The 21,990-nt window shown below is 39.2% G+C and overlaps 1 protein-coding gene across 1 annotated transcript in view; it reads left to right on the forward strand.

Annotated features, from left to right (window-relative positions):
• Positions 1-418: 418 nt before the first annotated feature.
• PPIL4 (peptidylprolyl isomerase like 4) overlaps positions 419-21,990 on the forward strand; it is a 41,642-nt gene continuing 20,070 nt past the window's right edge. Inside the window, exons 1-9 of the mRNA XM_025382834.1 lie at positions 419-574; positions 5,171-5,238; positions 5,326-5,390; positions 5,687-5,804; positions 10,657-10,799; positions 11,626-11,722; positions 12,854-12,970; positions 18,726-18,850; positions 20,246-20,312. Coding sequence (XP_025238619.1) covers positions 505-574; positions 5,171-5,238; positions 5,326-5,390; positions 5,687-5,804; positions 10,657-10,799; positions 11,626-11,722; positions 12,854-12,970; positions 18,726-18,850; positions 20,246-20,312 — 870 coding nt within the window. The 5' untranslated portion in view covers positions 419-504. The remainder of the gene's footprint in view (positions 575-5,170; positions 5,239-5,325; positions 5,391-5,686; positions 5,805-10,656; positions 10,800-11,625; positions 11,723-12,853; positions 12,971-18,725; positions 18,851-20,245; positions 20,313-21,990) is intronic.

Below are 21,990 nucleotides of genomic sequence, written 5' to 3' on the forward strand. Positions count from 1 at the left end.
TCTCAAAACAGAAAACAAAACAAAATGTTAGTTCTTAGAATCTGAAACTCCTAGTAGAGGCCAAAAGTTGTTTTGCGAAAAGGAGACTGACGAGGAAACCCGGAGGAGTCGGCCCAAATAGGTGGAGAGAAGACCCCGCCGCGGGCGCCCCCTGGTGGATAAAAGGGCCGCTCGGAGAGCGGCTCTGCTCCTGAGACAGACACAAACGGGGCACAAAACACTATACTGAGACCGTTCTGAGGGACAGGCTTCCGTAAAAAAACCCAAGGGCGGACCAGGGTTTTCAAAACCGCCGCGCCGGGGGCGGGACCAACCAGCACTTTAAGTCAGCTGGGCGGCCCGGTGCCCAAACGCCGGCCGGAAGGAACTGCCCGGAAGGGGGGGGAGGCGCCGGAGAGATGACGCAAGAGGGGTCGCGCAGAGGGTGACGTGTGGCGTAGAAGACGCCGACGGCCTGCGCCTGTCAGCCCCCCCGGGGTTTGTAGCAGAGGAGGAGCGGGCGCCATGGCGGTTCTGCTAGAGACCACTTTGGGCGACGTCGTCATCGACTTGTACACCGAGGAGCGGCCGCGTGGTGAGGCTTGAGCCCTACTCACCTGTCGCCGGGTCCCCCGAGCTTGTCCCCCTACTTTCCTTTCTCTGTGCAGTCCAGGGCAGAGATTGACTGGAGCTCGAGCTTCTGGGCTGCTGGTGCCCACGACTGGGCTATTTTATTAACCGGCCTTGGCTAGAAAAGTTTTTGTGACGAGAATTGTTTGAGCCTTGGCAGCCCCTCTCCCCTATCTTGTGCTGGCCAGTCCGGTGGAGGGTGCTTGCGGTCATTAATTGCATTTGGGGCGTGTGTGTGTGATTTGAGCTGCACATACAATACCCATAGCTTTTGTGCCTTTATTGTGTTTACTCATGAGAGGAACACAGCAACTTTGCTTGGTGTGTAATCGGTTAAATCTTGATGAAGGCAGTTAGGGTGTGATTGGTGCAGCGAGTGTGGGCATCCCACCTGGGTGGAGGAGGAAGAGGTTGTCTGGAGTGTGGACTGAGCCTTCGAGGCATTGGGCTAAGTCTTGGGCTTGACTTCTTGCCCCTGAGGGTCTGATTTTCCATCAGGGGAAATAGACACAGGAACCCATTTTAGTTTTATATGTGTTGTGGTGGAAGAATGTATAAGTTGCCATGGAAACCAGAGGAGGGCGTCTTCTTTGGTGGGGGTGGGAAAAAGCAAAGCTAGCAGAGACTCTATAGAACACTTGAACTAGGCCTTTCAAAGATGAATGGGAATGAGGGTTTTCTTAGCTTGGACTTTCTTTGTTTGGAATTTTCTGGAAACGGCAAGTAGTTTGGTGTGGCTGGAAGGACTGGTATGAGTCGTGGAACGGTAGACTCGAGTGTGGTCGGATACGCTTAGGTCAGGTCGTGAATAGTCTTGTGTGCCCTACTGATGATCAGAGTCCTTGAAGACTTTAAAAGCAGTATTGAGGCATGGCATACTTGTTTTGAGAAGATAATAGGCAGTAGTGTGGAGAAAGTATCAGAATCAGGAAGAAACTTAGACCAGAAGAGATTAGTTACAAACAGGGTCCTATTCACATGGAATGCAGAACCTATCAAAGAAGGTGAAATAAGTTGCAATATTGTACAATAACTACCTCCTGCTGTGCTCCACTTTCCACCGCGTGCAGCTATTCCTCCCTCTTCTCCACCTGGCAAAAACACTGCGAACTCTCCCGTACCATTTTTACCATTCTTTTGCTGTTCCTTCTAACCAGTATTCCTCTCCACTCTTGTCCTTCTGGCAAACTTACTGCTTTTTATCTAAATCTCAGATCAAGCGTCATCTCTTCTTTGAAGCTCTCCCTCCTTTCAAAGCAGAGTTACCTGAGGTTTCCTCTGCTCTGTCTTAGGTCTTTTATAAACCACATGACACGTTTTATTTTAACATTTACCTATTATCCTGGAGTTGTTTACAAGTCGTGTCCTCTCTCAAGAATGTAAACTCCACTGAGAGCAGGAACTATACCATAATTATCATCTCTATATCCTGAGTACCTAGTACAATGTCTGCTACTTTTAGGGCACACACTAGGGGTTCATTATAATGACTAATGGATATAAATGTGTTGTATTAGTGAGGACCCTTTGTGCAAGTGACAGAAACCCAACTCAAACTGGCTTAAACAAAGAAAATAATTGGTTGCCTTATAATACTGGGGTAAGCTTGGTTTTAAGGGTGGTCGAATCCAGTGTTTCGAATAATATTTAGGGAATTTTGTTTTTTATCCCTTGATTTTGCTTTTCTTTGAGTTCCTTTGATGGTCTGTCCGTGTAGAACAGCACCTGGCAAAATGAATGGGTCTCTTTCCCCAGAGCTGTGAGGAAATAAAGGGGCGGGTAGAGCTACCCCACCCAGTTAACAAGCAGTGGTTCTGCAAAGATAAGCGTGTAACACCAAAACATAAGTCCACCCCCTGTACATATTTGTAAGCATATGACTGGAGATCTGCTTACGTGTGTACCTGCTATATTTATACTCACTTATCAATCTATGATCAACATATCCAGACTTACCTACCTTCCTTCCATTCTTTCTTCCTTTTCTAACTTCTTGTTGTAGAAAATTTAAAACACAGATGTAGAGAGAATCATGTAAATGAACTCTCATGTCCACATGACCAGCTTTGTTTAATAGCTGTGAACACATAGCCAATCTTTCTTCATTTATAATACCCCCACTTCCAGTGCATCTGTTTAATCTGTAATTACTTCAGTACATACTTCTAAAATATAAGGTCTCTTTAAAAAAAACAAAAAAATGAAACTCTGAGCTTAAGTACCACATAAGTGACACATTAAGAAAAGAAAAAAAAAATTTGACAAGGAAAAGGAAAAATACTAAAGAGAAAAAGTTGTAAAAAAGGATAAAAAACAGAACCCCAAATCTCATCACACTTTGAAAAAACTAGCAATAATTTTTTAGTATCATTTAGTATCCACTTCCAGTGCATCCATTTAATCTGTAATTACTTCAGTACGTATTTCTAAAATATAAGGTCTCTTTAAAAAAACAAAAAAATGGAACTATGAGCTTAAGTACCACATAAGTGACAGGTTAAAAAAAGAAAAAAAAATTTGACAGGGAAAAGGGAAAAATCCTAAAGAGAAAAAGTTGTAAAAAAGGATAAAAAACAGAACCACAAATCTCATCACACTTTGAGAAAACTAGCAATAATTTTTTAGTATCATTTAAACTCATAAACTTTAAAAAAATTTAAATTAGGACCCAAAGTCCGTATATTGGTTAAAATGTCGCATATATGTTTAATCTATTGGTTCTCCCCTTTTTTTTTTCTTGAAAAAAATGTGAGAAAGAATCTGGGTGCTTTGTCTTGTAGAATTTCTCTTGTTTTGAATTCGACTGATTGTTTACTGGGTGCGTTAACATATTCCTGTGTCTTCTCTGTTTCCTATAAATTGTTCTTTAGCTTCAGAGCCTTGGTTAGATTCCAGTTTAATGTTTTTGGCAAGAATATTTCACATGAGATAGTGTGTTCTTTCAGCTGCATCACATTCAGGAGGCACTTGATGTCTGGTTGACTCTTTCTGTGATGTTAAAATTGGTCAGTGGATTAAGGCCTTGTTGCCCTTATAAATTGTTCCCATCAGATTTTGATGAAAGGCCTAAAGATTTTGGCAGCCATTGATGATCATTGCCTAAATCCATTATTTTTGTTTTCTAGTAAAAGGACCACTCCTATCTGTTAAACAGGAAGCCCAGAAATATATTCAAGAAAAACAACTGCAAGACTGATATTCAGCACTCTTGAACAGCTCAGCCCCATCTTATCACTCCAGTCTTTTAATCCTCTATTACTCTGTAATACCAGACTATTACAGAACTTTGGTCTTTTGGACCTCCCCTAAAACATTTAAATTTCCATTTCCAGGCCTTTTCATAGTCTTCCAAACCTAAAATGCTCACCCTTCACTCTCTGCTAGTCCAGTTCTTTTAATGCTTGCCTTAACCTTCCCTGAGGTTTTCTAATGTCCCTAGCCAGAAACAATCTTTTGAACTCTTGTGGAATTTTTAAAACTACTTTTTACCATTTTACTATTTAAGTGGCACACATGTTATTAATTAGATATGCCCAATATGTAACTAGTTGTGTTCAGATGTAAGGACCCTAATTTAATGTAAGCTTTTTGAGGGCAGGAATTGCCTCATATATCTTACTAAAGTCTGCCTGGTTTCTAACTTAGTGCCTTAAGAACTTGTTAATGTGTCTTTCCACGACTAGACTGTGAACTTTTTGAGAGCAGGGACCACGGTTTAATGGCATTTGTGATGGCAGTGTCAGGCATCTAGAAGGTACTCAGTAAATGTTTATTGGATAAGCAGATTAATTTATATGAGAAAGATCGTTCATAAGTGTATGGATTTTTATTAAGGGCTGTTTATTATTAAAGAAATGACCCGGGGTGTTTGACTTTTTCCTAATTGATATAATCTGTGTCCATTTTTATATATTCTGCTAGATCCTTTCCTATTACAATATGCTCTTTAAGTGTTCTTTTTTCTCATAATAAAATCAATCCATCAGTAAATGATTGCTTATCACAGGTAAGTGTCAGTTTTCTGTATTAGCCCAGATGCCCCAAAAGTCCTATGAAAGAAAGAAAAACGTAATTTAAAATGTTTTTTTTTTTTTTTTCCTAGACTTATTGCCCTTTTATTTCATTTTATTTTGAGACGGAGTCTCACTCTGTTGCCCAGGCCGGAGTGCAGTGGTGTGATCTTGGCTCACTGCAACCTCCAACTCCTGGGTTCGAGTGATTATCCTGCCTCAGCCTCCGTAGTAGCTGGGATTATAAGTGCCCGCCACCATGCCTGGCTAGTTTTTTTGGTATTTTTAGTTGAGACAGGGTTTCACCATATTGGCCAGGCTCGTCTCAGACTCCTGAACTCAAGTGATCCACCCACCTTGGCCTCCCAAAGTGCTGGGATTGCTGGTGTGAGCCACGGCGCCCGGCCTAGTGCCCTTTTTTATAGCTTTGGACATTTGACTTTTGTTTTCTTTTAATGGTAATTTAGAAATTACATTTTACTGTGGTTTTACTTATTTAAAAATGTATTTGAGGATTACTGTGATAAGTTTGGTATTTACTTTTCTTTCAGCCTGCTTGAATTTCTTGAAATTGTGCAAAATAAAATATTACAATTATTGCCTTATTCACAATGTACAGGTGAGTTGGTAGATATTAGTCTTTTCCTTTGTTATTGGAACTATCTAACAAACTCTGTGAATTAACAAAGAATCCTACATATTACAGAGGGATTTTATCATACAAACTGGCGATCCTACAGGGACTGGCCGTGGAGGAGAGTCTATTTTTGGGTAAGTTGTTTTATTTATTTATTTATTTATTTATTACCTCTGGAAGGGCAGAACAAATTCTTTTGTTCTTAAATGAGGAAAAATATAATTGCTTATGCTTCAATCTGCATTTTAAAATATGGTTTAAATTTAGATTTTTTTCTCCCAAGTTCTCTAAATGTCTAGAAAAAAAGTAATATTTTGAATCCTGTTGGCATTTCTGTAAAGAAGTAATTGGTAACCCTGTGTGTTACTAGTACTTCTATATTACATTTTGAGAGTACTTAAACATTTTATAACCTTGTATGTTTTTTCAGCCAACTGTATGGTGATCAAGCAAGCTTTTTTGAGGCAGAAAAAGTCCCAAGAATTAAGCACAAGAAGAAAGGCACAGTGTCCATGGTGAATAATGGCAGTGATCAACATGGATCTCAGGTTAGGAAATGAGTAAGAATATGAGGTTTGCTTAGAAATGAAGGACTGGAAGGAGCTCCCCACAGAGTTATTTTTTAAACTATCCAGTGAGGCTTGAGGGTTTCAGTCAGAAATATTTGTTAGGGAAAAAAATGCACTTTTTCTATGTTAAAAAAATATTATTCTTTTAAATATAAAGCATTCCCATTGTGAAGAATTGAGAAAATACAGAAAAGTACAAAGAAAAACATTACCTACAACTCCACCATCCATGATTATCACTGTTCACATTTGTGGCTCATTTTTCAGTATTTCTTTTTATTTTATTTATTTATTTTTTTATTTATTTTATGAGATGGAGTCTCACTCTGTCACCCATGCTGGAGTGTGATGACACAATCTCAGCTCACTGCAACCTCTGCCTCCCGGGTTCAAGCAATTCTCCTGCCTCGGCCTCCCGAGTAGCTGGGATTACATGCGCCTGCCACAACACCTGGCTAATTTTTGTATTTTTAGTAGAGGTGGGGTTTCACCACATTAGCCACGATGATCTTAATCACTTAACCTCATAATGCACTCGCCTTGGCCTCCCAAAGTGCTGGGATCACAGGCGTGAGCCACCGTGCCTGGCCATTTTTCAGTATTTCTTACTTTTTAAAGATATTATGTAGAGTACCTTCTTTTCATTGCCTTGTTTAATTCTCCCAAGAACCCTGTTAGAGTAGGTACTTTTATTTTCTACTGTATACACATGAATTTGAGTTACGACTTGTCCAAGTATTTAATTTAATTTAATTTATTTGTTTTGAGACAGAGTCTCGCTCTGTCAGCAAGGCTGGAGTGCAGTGGCGCGATCTCGGCTCACTGCAACCTCCGCCTCTCAGGTTCAAGTGATTCTCCTGCCTCAGCCTCCCTAGTAGCTGGGATTACAAGTGCCTGCCACCAGGCCCAGGTACTTTTTGTATTTTTAGTAGAGATGGGGTTTTGCCATGTTGGCTAGGCTGGTCTCAAACTCCTGACCCCAGATGATCCACCTGCCTCGGCCTCCCAAAATGCTGGGATTACAGGTGTGAGCCACTGTGGCCGACCAAAAAATACTTTATTACTAAAAAATGCTTCTGATCGTGTGAGTCTTCAGTAACTCATAATCTTTTCACTGGTGAAGGGTCTTGCCTTGATGTTGATGGCCATTGACTAATCAGGGTGGTGATTGCTGAAGGTTGGTGTGACTGTGACAGCTTCTCAAAATAAGACAACTGACTGGCACGGTGGCATACATCTGTAATCCCAGTACTTTGCAGGGGCAAGGCAGGCAGATCAATTGAGCTCAGGATTTCGAGACCGGCCTAGGAAACATGGTGAAAACCCCATCTCCACAAAAAAATACAAAAATTAACTGGGCATAGTGGTATAGGCTGTAGTTCCTGCTTTTTGGGAAGCTGAGGTGGGAGGATCACTGGAGCCCGGGAGGTCAAGGGTGCAGTGAGCTGTGATTGCACCACTGCACTCCAGCTTGGGTGACAGTGAGACCTTGTCTTGCAAATAAATAAGTAAGACAGTAGAAGTTTGCCATGTTGATGGACTCTTCCTTTCATGAAACATTTCTGTGTATCATACGATGCTGTTTGATAGCATTTAGTAGAATTCTTTTAAGATTGAAGTCAATCCTCTCAAACCCTGCTACTACCATATCAGCCAAGTTTATGTAATATCCTAAATCTTTTGTTGTTGTTTCAACAATGATCATAGCATCTTCACCAGGAGAAGATTCCATCTCAGTAAATCACTTGGCTGGTTGCGGTGGCTCAGGCCTGTAATCCCAGCATTTTGGGAGGCTGAAGCCGGCACATCACCTGAGGTCAGGAGTTTGAGACCAGCCTGACCAATATAGTGAAACCCTGTCTCTACTGAAAATACAAAAATTAGCTGGGCGTGGTGGCAGGTGCCAGTAGTCCCAGCTACTTGGGAGGCTGAGACAGGAGAATTGCTTGAACCTGGGAGGCGTGGGTTGCAGTGAGCCGACATTGCACCACTGCACTCCAGCCTGAGCAATGCGGCAAGTCTGTGTCAAACAAAGAAAAAAAGGGAAGAAAACCACTCTGCTTATCCTTAAGAAGCAGCTCCATATCTGGTCGTGTTTGATCATGAGATTGCAGCATTCAGTCCCATCTTCAGGCTCTACTTCTAATTCTCATTCTCTTGCAATTTCTACCACATTTGCAGTTACTTCCTTCACTGAAGTCTTGAGCCACTCAAAGTCATCCATGAGGGTTGGAATCGACTTCTTCCAAACTTCTGTTAATATTGGTATTTTGACCTCCTCCCACAAATCACGAATGTTCTTAATGACATCGAGAATGGTGAATCTTTTTCAGAAGGTTTTCAATCTACTTGCCCGTATCCATCAGAGGAATCACCGTCTGTGGCAGCTATAGCCTTATAAAATGTGTTTTTTAATTTTTATTTTTATTTTTAGAGATGGGGCCTCACTACCTTGCTCAAGTGATCCTTCTGTCTCAGCCTCCTGAGTAGCTGGGACTATAGGTACACGCCACATGCCAGGCTGTATTTCTTAAATGATAATACTTGAAAGTTGAAATTACTCTTTGATCTATGGCTCCTTAATGACTGTTATATTAGCAGGCATGAAAACAGAATTTTTATTTTTTGAGACAGTCTCACTCTGTCACCCAGGCTGGAGTACAGTGGTGTAGTCTCACCTCACTGCAACCTCTGCCTCCCAGGTTCAAATGATTCTCTTGCCTCAGCCTCCTGAGTAGCTGGGATTATAGGCATGTACCACCATGCCTGGCTATTTTTTTGTATTTATAATAGAGATGGGTTTTCACCATGTTGACCATGTGGGCCAGGCTGGTCTTGAACTGCTGTCCTCAAGTGATCCGCCTGCGTCAGCCTCCCAAAGTACTGGGTTTACAGGTGTGAGCCACTGTGCACAGCTGAAAACAATATTAATTTCCTTTTGTACGTCATATCCATCAGAGCTCCTGGGTGACCCAGAGTATTGTCAGTGAGCAGTAACATTTTAAAAGGATTTCTTATTAAAAGTGCAGTAATATTAAAAAGGATCTTTGTTCTGAGCAGCAGGTCTCAACAGTGATCTTAAAATATTTGATAAAACCTGCTGTAAACAGATGTGCTGTCATCCAAGCTTTGTTGTTTCATTTCTAGAGCACAGGCAGAATAGATTTAGCATCATTCTTAAGGGCCCCAGGATTTTTGGTATAGTCAATGAGCATTGGTTTCAACTTAAAGTCACTAGCTGGATTAGCCTGTAACAGAAGAGTCAGCTTGTCCTTTGAAGCTTTGAAGCTAGGCATTGACTTTTCCTCTCTAGCTATGAAAGTCCTAAGTGGCATCACCTTCCAATATAAGACTGTTTCATCTACATGGAAAATTTGTTATTTCATGTAGTCATCTTCATCAGTGATCTTAGCTAGATCTTCCAGATAACTTGCTGCATGCTGCAGCTTCTTTTTTTATTTTTTTTTGTGACAGAGTCTCACTCTGTCGCCCAGGCTGGAGTGCAGTGGCGTGATCTTGACTCTGCAACCATCGCCTCCCGGGTTCAAGCAATTTTCCTCCCTCAGCCTCCTGAGTAGCTGGGATTACAGGTGCATGCCACCATGCCTGGCTAACTTTTGCATTTTTAGTAGAGGCGGAGTTTCACCATGTTGGTCAGGCTGGTCTTGAACTCCTGACTTGTGATCCACCTGCCTCGGCCTCCCAAAGTGCTGAGATTACACAGGCATGAACCACTGCACCTGGCCACTTGCTGTAGCTTCTGTGTCAGCACTTACTGCTTCACCTTGCACTTTTAAATTATGGAGACAACTTCTTTCCTTAAACTTCTCTCTCTTTTTTTTTTTTTTTTGAGACGAAGTAATTCACTGCACCTGGCCTCTTTCCTTAAACTTCATGAACTAACCTCTGCTAGCTTCAGACTTTCTTTTGCAGCTACCTCCCTCTCTCAGCCTTTATAGAATTGAAGAAAGTTAGGGCTTGTTTGAAATTAGACTTTAGCTTAAGGGATCGTTGTGGCTGGTTTGACCTATGTAGATTATTAAAACTTTCTTCATGTCATCAGTAAGCCTGTTTCATTTTCTTTTCATTCATGGAATAGCACTTCTAATTTTCTTCAAGAACTTTTCCTTTGCATTTACAACTCAGCTATTGTTTGGTACAAGAGGCCTAGCTTTCGGCTTATCTTGGCTTTCAACATGCCTTTCTCACTATGCTTAGTCCTTTTTAGCTTTTGATTTAAAGTGAGAGATGTGCCACTCTTCCTTTTACTTGAACACTTATAGGGTTAATTGACCTAATTTCAATATTGTTGTGTCTTGGGGAATAGGGAGCACTGAGAGGGAGAAAGATGGGAATGGCTGGTTGGTGGATTAGTCAGAACACATACAACATTTATGGATTAAGTTCATCATCTTACATGGGCACAGTTTGTGGTGCCCCAAAACAATTATAGTAGTAAGATCAAAGATTACAGATCGTAATAACAGATATAATAGTAATGAAAAAGTTTGAAATCTTGTGAGAATTACCAAAACCTGAACCAGAAACATGAAGTGAGCATATGCTGTTGGGAAAATGGCACCAGTAGACTTAATACACGGTTGCCAGAAATCCTTAATTGTAAAAAATGCAGTATCTGCAAAGCGCAATAAGATGAGTTATGCCAGTATAAGCTTTGTACTTTTTACTTAGTTCTAGTAATAAGTGTCTAAGAATTGGTGCAGTAAATGTGGACTCTTAACTTTTGTGTATTTTTTTGTCAGTCTGTAACTGATTTCAGTTTGAGTTATGTATTATTTTTATGGTATTTATTATGTGTCCTTCTGTATAGTTTCTTATCACTACAGGAGAAAATCTAGATTACCTTGATGGTGTCCATACAGTGTTTGGTGAGGTGACAGAAGGCATGGACATAATTAAGAAAATTAATGAGACCTTTGTTGACAAGGACTTTGTACCATATCAGGATATCAGGTGTGGTTACAATTTACTATCTGAATATACTAGAATGTTTTAATATTGAGATGTTTGACACGTGGATAGGAACGGTATGCATAGGACTGGTTTATGGATAATTCTAATCCCAAAAGTTGAATTAATATAAGACTGTAAGAATCTTTATACTAAAAAGGACCTTCTGTACTTTTATACTTGTACTAATTATTTATTTATAATTATGTTTGGAGGAATTACATTATTATTTTTATTTATTTTTTTTTTGAGATGAAGTCTCTCTCTGTCGCCCAGGCTGGAGTGCAGTGGCGTGATCTTGACTGACTGCAAGCTCTGCCTCCCAGGTTCACACCATTCTCCTGCCTCAGCCTCCCAAATAGCTAGGACTACAGGTGTCTGCCACCATGCCCAGCAAATTTTTTGTATTTTTAGTAGAGACGGGGTTTCACTGTGTTAGCCAGGATGGTCTTGATGTCCTGACCTCGTGATCCACCCACCTCGGCCTCCCAAAGTGCTGGGATTACAGGCATGAGCCTTTGTACCTAGCTGGAGGAATTATTAATGCTTTAATTTAGTTTCTTAATTGAGAAATAGGGCAAAAATACTAATATTTAGACAGTTATATTAGTTTACATCTTAAAGTAATGCAGGGTAATAAATATGGTATCACTCAATGTAAAACAGCAACACTCACTGTGAAAGTATATCTAGGTTAGTAATATCCATGTGCAATATGGGTTTTTTTTGGCCTTAGAGATAATCAAGTAATTTGTTGTAATCTATTAAAATAAATTATGGATTCTGAAATAACTTAAATGTAACATTTTATTTGGATTTATTTTGTAAGGATAAATCATACAGTGATTTTAGATGATCCATTTGATGACCCTCCTGATTTATTAATCCCTGATCGATCACCAGAACCTACAAGGGAACAATTAGATGTAAGTAAAGCCCTCTTGTGATTAAATGTACATTCATATTAATGATTTGTATGGATTTATCTTTTTCATCTATTAAAGTTAATTTTTTCAGAATTATTATCTTGCCTAATTGTATTAGAACAAGTTGAGTTTTTTCTTTTGCACAGAGATACTCATTTTTCTAGCTGTCTTCTCATTTCCCTAATTTCCTTTCTTCAGTTTCTTTTCTACTGAGACAACCTTAGCTCTAGAAGCTTACATAAACAACTTGGGAAAGTGTTTTTCTTATCATCTAACTCTAGGAGTTTTCGAGGCCAAATTAAACTATTATCTTGTGAGGTAATTTTTCAACTGGGGATACTCTGGAGCCAGGCTAGAACCCAGAAATTTCTGTGAAACAGCACAGACTTTTCCCCCACATGTTTTAAGGTTTATGTGGCTTCCTCAAAGCTGAATTTGTCTTTATGGTTGGGGTTGGTTATTCTGAAATCATTTCTCTTCATTCAGCAGTTAGAATTGGAAAATAAATAGTGTCCATATAGGTATTTATTTGTATTTATTTATTTTTTTGAGATGGAGTCTCACTCTGTCACCCAGGCTGGAGTGTATGGTAGCATCTCAGCTCATTGCAGCCTCCTCCTTCCTTGTTCAAGCAATTCTTGTGCCTCAGCCTCTTGAGTTGCTGGGATTATAGGTGCATGCCACCATGCCTGGCTAATTTTTGTATTTTTAGTAGAGACAGGGTTTCACTGTGTTGGCCAGGCTGGTCTCGAACTCCTGACCTCAAGTGATCCAACCGGCTCAGCCTCCCAAAGTGCTGGGATTACAAGCATGAGCCACCATGCCTGGCCTATTTTGATTTTAACAGAAGCCCACTTTGGCTTATATTTTAGAATTAATATAAATCAATTTTTGAAGGTTCATAAGTTTGTCTCAGTTGCTGTTCAATTAATTATTTAAAAGTTTTTTTTTAGAGACAGGATCTTACTCCGTCACCCAGCTGGAGTGCAGTGGTGTGATTGTAGCTCACTGCAACCTTGATCAGTTACTGTTTTAGCATGTTTGATATACCTAAGAATAAAGTATGTCTTCTATGTGTCTCAGATTTTTTTTATTCTTTAAATATATACGTCAGTAACTTCTGTCTTACAGAGTGGTCGAATAGGAGCAGATGAAGAAATTGATGATTTCAAAGGAAGATCAGCTGAGGAAGTAGAAGAAATAAAGGCAGAAAAAGAGGCTAAAACTCAGGCTATACTTTTAGAGATGGTAAGATAATTATCTTTGTTCAAATTGTTCTGTAATATATCTAATAATACTTATTGAGTGTTTATTTCTGGCTCTTCGGTGGTCTTAAAGTACTAAAAATTGAGTTATGATTTTTTTCTAGTTTAAATTTGATACAGCATAATAATGCATGTGAAAATAAATTTGGCTCTACTGTCAATATAGTGCTAAGTTCCTTTTTAAACAGTGGAAAATGGATCTCTAACTTATTAATTGAATTTTGGTTGTTTAATATTCATCTCATTTTTAAAGAGTGGGCTGAATTTTATGTATATTAAAGAAGAGTTCTTCATTGTACCACTCAAGATTAAACAGAATGCTAGTTGTAGGGCAAAATAATAGGTAGACAATGAGCACTCTAAAATACACTGTTTCTGTGTATTACTAACAATGTGAAGTCATTTGGGGAATAATAATTCAGTAGATGATTAATTGACCTATTTGGTGTTATTTTCCGTTTCTTTTTTTTTGAGACGGAGTCTTGCTCTGTCGCCCAGGCTGGAGTGTAGTGGCGTGATTTCGACTCACTGCAAGCTCCACCTCCCGGGTTCACGCTATTCTCCTGCCTCAGCCTCCTGAGTAGCTGGGACTACAGACACCCACCACCATGCCCGGCTAATTTTTTTGTATTTTTAGTAAAGACGGGGTTTCACTGTGTTAGCCAGGATGGTCTCGATCCCCTGACCTCGTGATCCACCTGCTTCAGCCTCCCAGAGTGCTGGGATTACAGGCCTGAGCCATCGGGCCCGGCCCATTTCTTATTTTTGTAGAATAGGCATACCTGTCATATCATAAATAATAAATATTTGAATGAATGGATAACAAAGTTACTATTTAATATAATAGAACTTTCAGATTTGTAGTCTGCTTTAAAATTTATTTAATTATTATTTTACAGAGACAAGGTCTCACTCTGTTGCTCAGGCTGGAGTACAGTGGTGTATGATCATAGCTGGCTGCAGCCTCCAACTCCTCAGCTCAAGCAATGCCCCTGCCTCAACCTCCTGAGTTGCTGAGACCACAGTTGCACACCACCATGCCCTGCTAATTTAAAAATTTTTTGTAGAGACAGGATCTCCCTATGTTGGCCAGTCTTAAGCTTATATTACCATCAGCTGTCTAAATGAACAAATAGTAAAGGCTATATAGTTCAAGAAAGCTTTGCTGAAATTTAAAAAATTAATTGAAAATACACATTTTAATGAGTACACTGTGTATCTCACAGTATTGACCCTGAACACCCAACACCAAGACAAATTCTAAGAGAATTACTACACTTGAAAGATACGTTGAGCAACTGGGCAGAAAGAATAAGTTACTTATAAGGGAATGAATTTAGATTGTTATCAGACTTTTCAACAGCAACACTTTGGAAGTTTATGCCAGAAGAAAATGGATTAACATACTTTTAAAAACTTTTTGTTTTCAGATAATTTCAAATTTATGGAAAAAAGTACATAGAACTTCTATATACCTTTTACCCACATTCACCAATTTTTAACATTTTGCTACATCTGTTTTATGATTCTCTCTTTTTCTCTCTCTCTGATTATACAAGCACATAAACACATTTTTTTTCTGGCCTATTTGACAGTAGGTTGCCTGTTATTTCCCTTTACCTCTTAATCAGTGTGTATTTCCTAAGAGCAACAGTATTCAATGTGTGTAACAATATGTACTTATTCACAGTGTAGTTATCAAAATGAGAAAATTTAGAAGTGAGAGAAATTACAGTTTATAGGGCTGGGCGCCGTGGCTCACGCCTGTAATCCCAGCACTTTGGGAGGCTGAGGCGGGTGGATCATGAGGTCAGGAGTTTGAGACCAGTCTGACCAACATGGTGAAACTCCATCTCTATTAAAAATACAAAAATTAGCTGGGCATGGAGGTGCGCACCTGTAATCCCAGATACTCGGGAGACAGAGGCAGGAGAATCGCTTGAACCCAGGAGGTGGAGCTTGCAGTGAGCCAAGATCGTGCCATTGCACTACATCCTGGGCAACAGGACGAGACTCCGTCTCCAAAAAAAAAAAGAAATTACAGTTTATATTCGTTTTGCCAGTTGTTTTAACAATATATTTCATAATTGTTTCCTCCTCCAGACTAGAATCCAGCTCATGACTTATCATCTGTTGCATTTTATAGAATATTTTCCTACATTATCAGTGCCTCATGGATTCCTTTTTTGGTTTTGTTTTTAATAAATAGACAATTTATAGAACAATTTTAGGATTATAGAAAAATTGAACAGAAAATACAGAGAGTTTCTATATACTGGCACCCTCTTTTCCCAGTCTTGCATTATTGTGATACATTTGTTAACAATTGATGAGCCAATATTGATACATTATTAACTAAAATCCATGGTTTACATTAGAATTCAAGCTTTGTGTTGTACATTCTGTGAAACTGACAAATGTACGATAGCATATATCTACACTTACAGGATCACACAGGGTAGTTTCACTGTCTAAAAAATCCCCTGGGCTCCACCTGTTCATCCCCACCCCCGATACCCAGTTCTTGGCAACTACTGATGTTTTTACTGTCTATACAGTTTTGGCATTTTCAAGATGTCATGTAGTTGGAATTATAGCGTATGTAGCCTTTTCAGACTGTCTTCTTTTACTTAACAATATGCATTTAAGGTTCCACTGTGCATTTTTTCTTTCTTCCCTTTCCCCTTCCCTTTCTCCTTTCCTTTCTTTTCTTTCCCTCCTATTTTTTTTGTGACGGAGTCTCACTCATGTCACCAGTCTGGAGTGCAGTGGCGTGATCTCGGCTCACTGCAACCTCCGCCTCCCGGGTTCAAGAGATTCTCCTGCCTCAGCCTCCTGAGTAGCTGGGACTACAGGCACGCGCCACCATGCCTGGCTAATTTTTTTGTATTTTTAGTAGAGACGAGGTTTCACCATGTTAGCCAGGATGGTCTCGATCTCTTGACCTCGTGATCTGCCCGCCTTGGCCTCCCAAAGTGTTGGGATTACAAGTATGAGCCATCGCGCCCGGCCCCCCCCCTTTTTTTTTTTAATTTGAGACAGGTTCTCGCTGTGTTGCACTGACAGTGGCACAATAAAGGCTCATTGCACCCTGACCTCCCGGGCTCAAGTAATCCTCCTACCTCAGCCTCACAAGTAACTGGGACCACAGGTGTGTTCTACCATGCCTGGCTAATTTTATTTTTTGTAGAGACAGGGTCTCACTATGTTGCCGAGCCTGGGATTTCATTCCTTTTTTTTTTTTTTTTTGAGACAAGGTCTCTCTCTGTCACCCAGGCTGGAGTGCGGTAGTGCTATCATAGCTCACTATAATCTTGAACTTCTGAGCTTGAGCAGTTTTCCTGCCTCAGCCTCTTGAGTAGCTGGGACTATAGGCACACGCCACCACACCTAGCTAATTTTTAAATTTTTTTGTAGAGATGGAGTCTTACCCATGTTGCTCAGGCTGATCCCAAACTCGTAGGTTCAAGTGATCCTCCTGCCTTGGCCTCCCAAAGTGTTGGGATTACAGGTGTGAGCCACCATGCATGGCTGATAGCTCATTTCTTTTAATTGCTAAGTAATATTTCATTGTATGGACGTATCACAGCTTGTTTATTTTTTACCTATTGAAAGATACCTTGGTTACTTCCAAGTTTTGGCAGTTGTGAATAAAGCTGCTGTAAACATTTGCGTGCAGATTTTTGTGTAGGCATAAATTTTCAATGCATTTGGTTAAATACCTCGGAGTTCAGATGCTAGATTGCATGGTTTAGCTTTGTAAGAAACTGCCAGACTGTCTTCTAAAGTGGCTTTACATTTTACATTCCTACCAGCAATGAATGAGAGTGTCTTTTGCCTCACATTCTTGCCAGCATTTGCTGATGGTATTGTTTTGGATTTTAGTCACTCTAAAAGGTGATCCTGTGTCCTTTGGTTTTATTAACATGTTTCATCTTCTGTTTTCTAAGAACATCAGTTTCTCTTACTTTATTTGCATTTGTTTGTAATATACTGATAATTCAGCTAGTGTTTTGTAAAATAAATTTTGAACCTCATAGCTTTTATGAATGTTTTAAATTTCCTAGTAGTATTTTAAAGTTAGCTTTGACTAAAGTAGTATATAGCAAGTTCTTTTTTGACTCATTAACTTTTTTTTTTTCTCATTTGTGCTTCCTTTCTGCCATTATAGGTACTTTGGAGGATTTTTACTAATTTGCTCTTCTCCTTCTGTGTTTTGACACTCTTTTCTTTTTTCTTTTTTAGAGGTAGGGTCTTACTCTGTTTCCTAGGCTGGAGTGTAGTGGTATGATCATAGCTCACTGCTGCCTCAAAAACTCTGGGACCCAAGCAGTCCACCAACCTGAATAGCTAGGACTACTCACACTGCCATGCCTGGCTAATTTTTAAATTTACTATAGAGACAAGGTCTTACTGTGTTGCCTGGGCTGGTCTCAAACTCCTGGCTTCAAGTGATCCTCCTACCTCAGCCTCCCAAAGTGTTGGGATTACAGGTGTGAGCTATCATGCCTGGCTGTGATACTTCTTATTGGACATAATGTTGTCTTTTGATAGACTTCAGAAACATTGAGATTTTACTGGCTCTGTCGCTTCTTACTGTTTTTTATTTTCAAGATTTTGGGGGGAAGAGTGTGTTTATCCAAGAGGAGACACTTTACAAGTGATCTTGTCAGAAATAATATCTGAGAAAGTGTTTGAATATATGTATAAAGGAATGTTTTGCCCCATCTAAATATGATAGAGTTGCATACATATATGTTAAAACTCTGATGATATGCAAGGAAATGACTAAAAAGGAACACCAAAAAGCAGGGTATTCGTTATCTCTGATGAGGCAGAGAGAGAATGAGATCAGGTGACATTTTAGTTCTTAAGCTAGGTGGTAGCGTCATAGTGGTTTTTATTTTTATGCTTTATTACTTACATGTTCTTTACATAAATTCTTATCCTTTAAAAAATATATATCAAATACTTGAAAAAAGAAGAAGTAGGGGTAAAATTGGGCTTTGAAGCCAGATAAATCTAGGTTCAAATCCCAGCTCTGTGGTTTACCATTGTGTGGCCTTGGGCAAGTTACTTGTTTAACCTTTTAAATTTCACTTTACTTGTGTTTATTTTATTTGTTTTATTTATTTATTTGTTTATTTATTTATTTGATGGAGTCTTGCTCTGTTGCCCAGGCTGGGGTAAAGTGACATTAGCTCACTGCAACCTCCGCCTCCTGGGTTCCAGCGATTCTACTGGCTCAGTGTCCTGAGTAGTTAGGAAATACAGGTGCACACCACCATGCCCGTCTAATTTTTGTATTTTTAGTCGAGGTGGGTTTTCACCATGTTGACCAGGCTGGTCTTGAACTGCTGACCTCAAGTATCTGTCCCCCTTGGCCTCCCAAAGTGCTGGGATTACAGGCGTGAGCTACCATGCCCGTCCACTTTACTTGTCTTTAAAATGGAAATTGCAGGATTGTTTTAAGAATTAGCGTAATAGACATGAAGCCCCAAGCACTGTTCACACAAAGTATGAGGTATTTAAATATTAGCTGTTACTGTTAATATTACTGTTAAGAATAGGAACAGTGTAGTTCAAATTTTGAAATCTTTCTGGATTTGTTTTCCAGAGCCTGCAGTTTATGATATAAATTCAGATGTTTTAAGGAAATCAGCATTGTGGGATTGGATAGGATTTAGAATGGAGACTAAATAGGAATTGATTTATGTTTTTGTTTGTTTATAATTTAGGTGGGAGACCTACCTGATGCAGATATTAAACCTCCAGAAAATGTACTGTTTGTGTGTAAATTGAACCCAGTGACCACAGATGAGGATCTGGAAATAATATTCTCTAGATTTGGGCCAATACGAAGGTAATCCTTAGAATTAGTGAAAGAGATATTTGGAAAAACTAAGTATTAGTTGGTGGTTTTCTAATGGAATATTTTGATGATTCTGTGAATTCTAGGTGAATTTTGTACTGGTAAATTTTTACAGGTGAGTCTGGACAGTAGGGAAGAAAAGTATGTATGTGTGTGTATACATACACACACATACACATAGAGATAAATAATTGAATCTCATACTCCCAACACGTTTTTATTCTAAAACAGGAAATGAATGAAACAATTTAAATCTAGTTCTGTAATACTTTCAACAGCCTTCTTTAATATTTAAAATATTTATCTCATTCAACTCCTGGAATTATCAGCAATTTATGTCAAAATTAATTTAAGTTTTCTAAAATTTTTATTTTGGTTCATTTTCCCTGCATTAATGAAAAAATCTGTGAAGCTAGTATTTCTGTGAGGAAGGGGACTATTTTGTAATTGATTAAAAAGTATTATATTTAGGGTTTCCTTTCGTTTCAGGGATTTTGTTTTTGTTGTTTTTTTTGAGACTGAGTCTCGCTCTGTTGCCCAGGCTGGAGTACAGTGATCTCAGCTCACTGCAACCTCCACCTCCCAGGTTCAGGCTTCTTCTGCCTTGGCCTCCTGAGTAGCTGGGACTACAGGTGTGTGCCACCACGCCCAGCTAGTTTTTGTATTTTTAGTAGAGACAGGGTTTCACCATATTGGCCAGGCTAGTCTCGAACTCCTGACCTTGTGATCCGTCCGCGTTGGCCTCCCAAAGTGCTGGGATTACAGGCGTGAGCCACTACGCCCGGCCTCGTTTCAGGTTTTTAAAATGAGACTTATGACACTTGGGGAAAGGGACAAGCCAGGTGCTTTCAACTCCAGCTTACTGGCCTTTTCACTTGGTTATTATGGTATATTAGTTGTGTAATTAACATTGTGCTTACAGTGTTAAATTTGAGCTTGATTTATATTAAAATTCAAAAATTTCAAAGCTTAAACTTACTAAACATTTATATGTGCATGAGTATGCATTATTCTACAGTAATGTTAGATATTCTATAATTCGTCTGTATTTGGACTAGAAAAGTGTTGTGATTTTAAAAGTTTTTAGCAGTAGTTTACTTTTGCCAAAGGAAAATTAAATATTTTTATTCTTCCTTCAGTGCTTAAGGGAATTTAGGACTGTAGGCCTACATGGGGCACTTAGAGTAGAATTTAGATAATTTAGTTACTGCTCTGGTGAACTATTTTAAAAAAAGAATTGTTATTAAATGAATTTGGAAAAATAATCTATGAATTTAACTTTGCCTTGTAATAACTGACTTATTTCTTCTTCAGTTTTGGAGAGTGAGAGTGAATGCTTGCTTCCCTTTTTTTTTTTTTAAGTCACTTTTAAATACTTTGTTTCAGTTGTGAAGTTATCCGGGACTGGAAGACAGGAGAGTCCCTCTGTTATGCTTTTATTGAATTTGAAAAGGTACGTCATAATACAGGCATAAGTTTGGTATTTATTTGCTTTTCTATGGTATTAAAATGTGAAAAATTATAGAGCTTTTTCTAGTTTCTAGAATTGCCCTTTCTTTTGGCACTCCCCAAAGTTTATTGTATCCATATAGGGGATAAGTTCAACATCTGTTGATGTTAACATACGTACTTTTACTTTAGGTTCAGGTGCAATCTGCATGAAAGTATGTTTAGAACTTTTTTTTTTTTTTTGGAGACAGGGTCTCACTCTGTCACCCAGGCTGGAGTGCAGTGGCACAATCTCAGCTCACTGCAACCTCCACCTCCTGGTTCAAGCGATTCTCTTGCCTCAGCCTCCCGAGTAGCTGGGATTACAGGTGCCCACCACCATGCCCTCCTAATTTTTTGTATTTTCAGTAGAGACGGGGTTTCACCATGTTGGCCAGGCTGGTCTTGAACTCCTGACCTCAAGCGCTCCACCTGCCTCGGCCTCCCAAAGTGTTGGGATTACAGGCATGAGCCACTGTGCCCAGTCAATCTTAGAACTTTTTAAGTTCTAAGTAAAGCCCTTCAGAGACTTTTAATAATTTTTCACTGTTACTTAAGTGGAGATAAAATTGCATAATAGAGAACTGAACTGGGTGTTAAGATTTAGATATTAATCCATCTTTTGTCACTAGCCAGCTATTGTATGATATTTGGCAGTTTAGTTAACCCTTCTTTCTAGGTCTTACCTTCTTATAAATGAAACTTGGGTATTAGATTAGATGGTCCCTTCTAGAGCTGTAATAATGATAGCTTATGTTGCTCAAATATTTACTTTAAGCTAGGCATCATGTTACTTTTGCTGCATTTAATCCTCACAGTTATGTAAGATAGGGATCATCCCCTTTTCCAAATAAGTTAACTGAGACACATGATGCTAATGTGACTTGTTCAAAGTCACACACCTAGTGAATGAATGTCATAGCTGGGATTTGAACTCAGATATGTCTGACTCTGTTCCCATTGAGTTTATGCTATGCTATGGCATGCTCTTTTATAATGCACCTTTGGACTCATATGTATACAATAGTAGCTCATTCTAAGTTTTAATTATTACAAAGCATTTATGGGATACCTTTTATGTTTTCAGACACAGCAGTAAGGTCTAGGGATACAAGATGAATCCTGGAGGGTTGAGGAAGATAGACACATAAAGTTATATGTAGACACTGTGTCAGATATACCAGAAATGATACTTGAAAGGAACATTGGTGCCAGGAGAAAGACCTTTACCTTTGGTTTGCTGTGAAAACTTGTAGACCTGCGCTAGCATTCTATCATTGATACTATGCAGTCTATTATTTGTTTGCTGACAAATAAAATTTCACTTCATTTGTAGCACATAGACTAATGACTGCCCATGTTTTCAGTTTTTTGCAGCTATGCCATTTTCTTTGTTTTTTTCTTTTTGTTTTTTTGAAACAGAGTTTTGCTTTGTCACCCAGGCTAGAGTGCAGTCGCATGATCTCAGCTCACTGCAACCTCCGCCTCCCAGTTTCAAGCGATTCTCCTGCCTCAGCATCCCAAGTAGCTGAGATTACAGGTGCTTGCCACCACACCTGGCTCATTTTTGTATTTTTAGTAGATACACGGTTTCATGATGTTGGCCAGGCTGGTTTTTTTTTTTTTTTTTTTTTTTTTTTTGG

The sequence above is a fragment of the Theropithecus gelada genome, chromosome 4 (assembly GCF_003255815.1).
Source record: "Theropithecus gelada isolate Dixy chromosome 4, Tgel_1.0, whole genome shotgun sequence".
Lineage (NCBI taxonomy): Eukaryota > Metazoa > Chordata > Mammalia > Primates > Cercopithecidae > Theropithecus > Theropithecus gelada.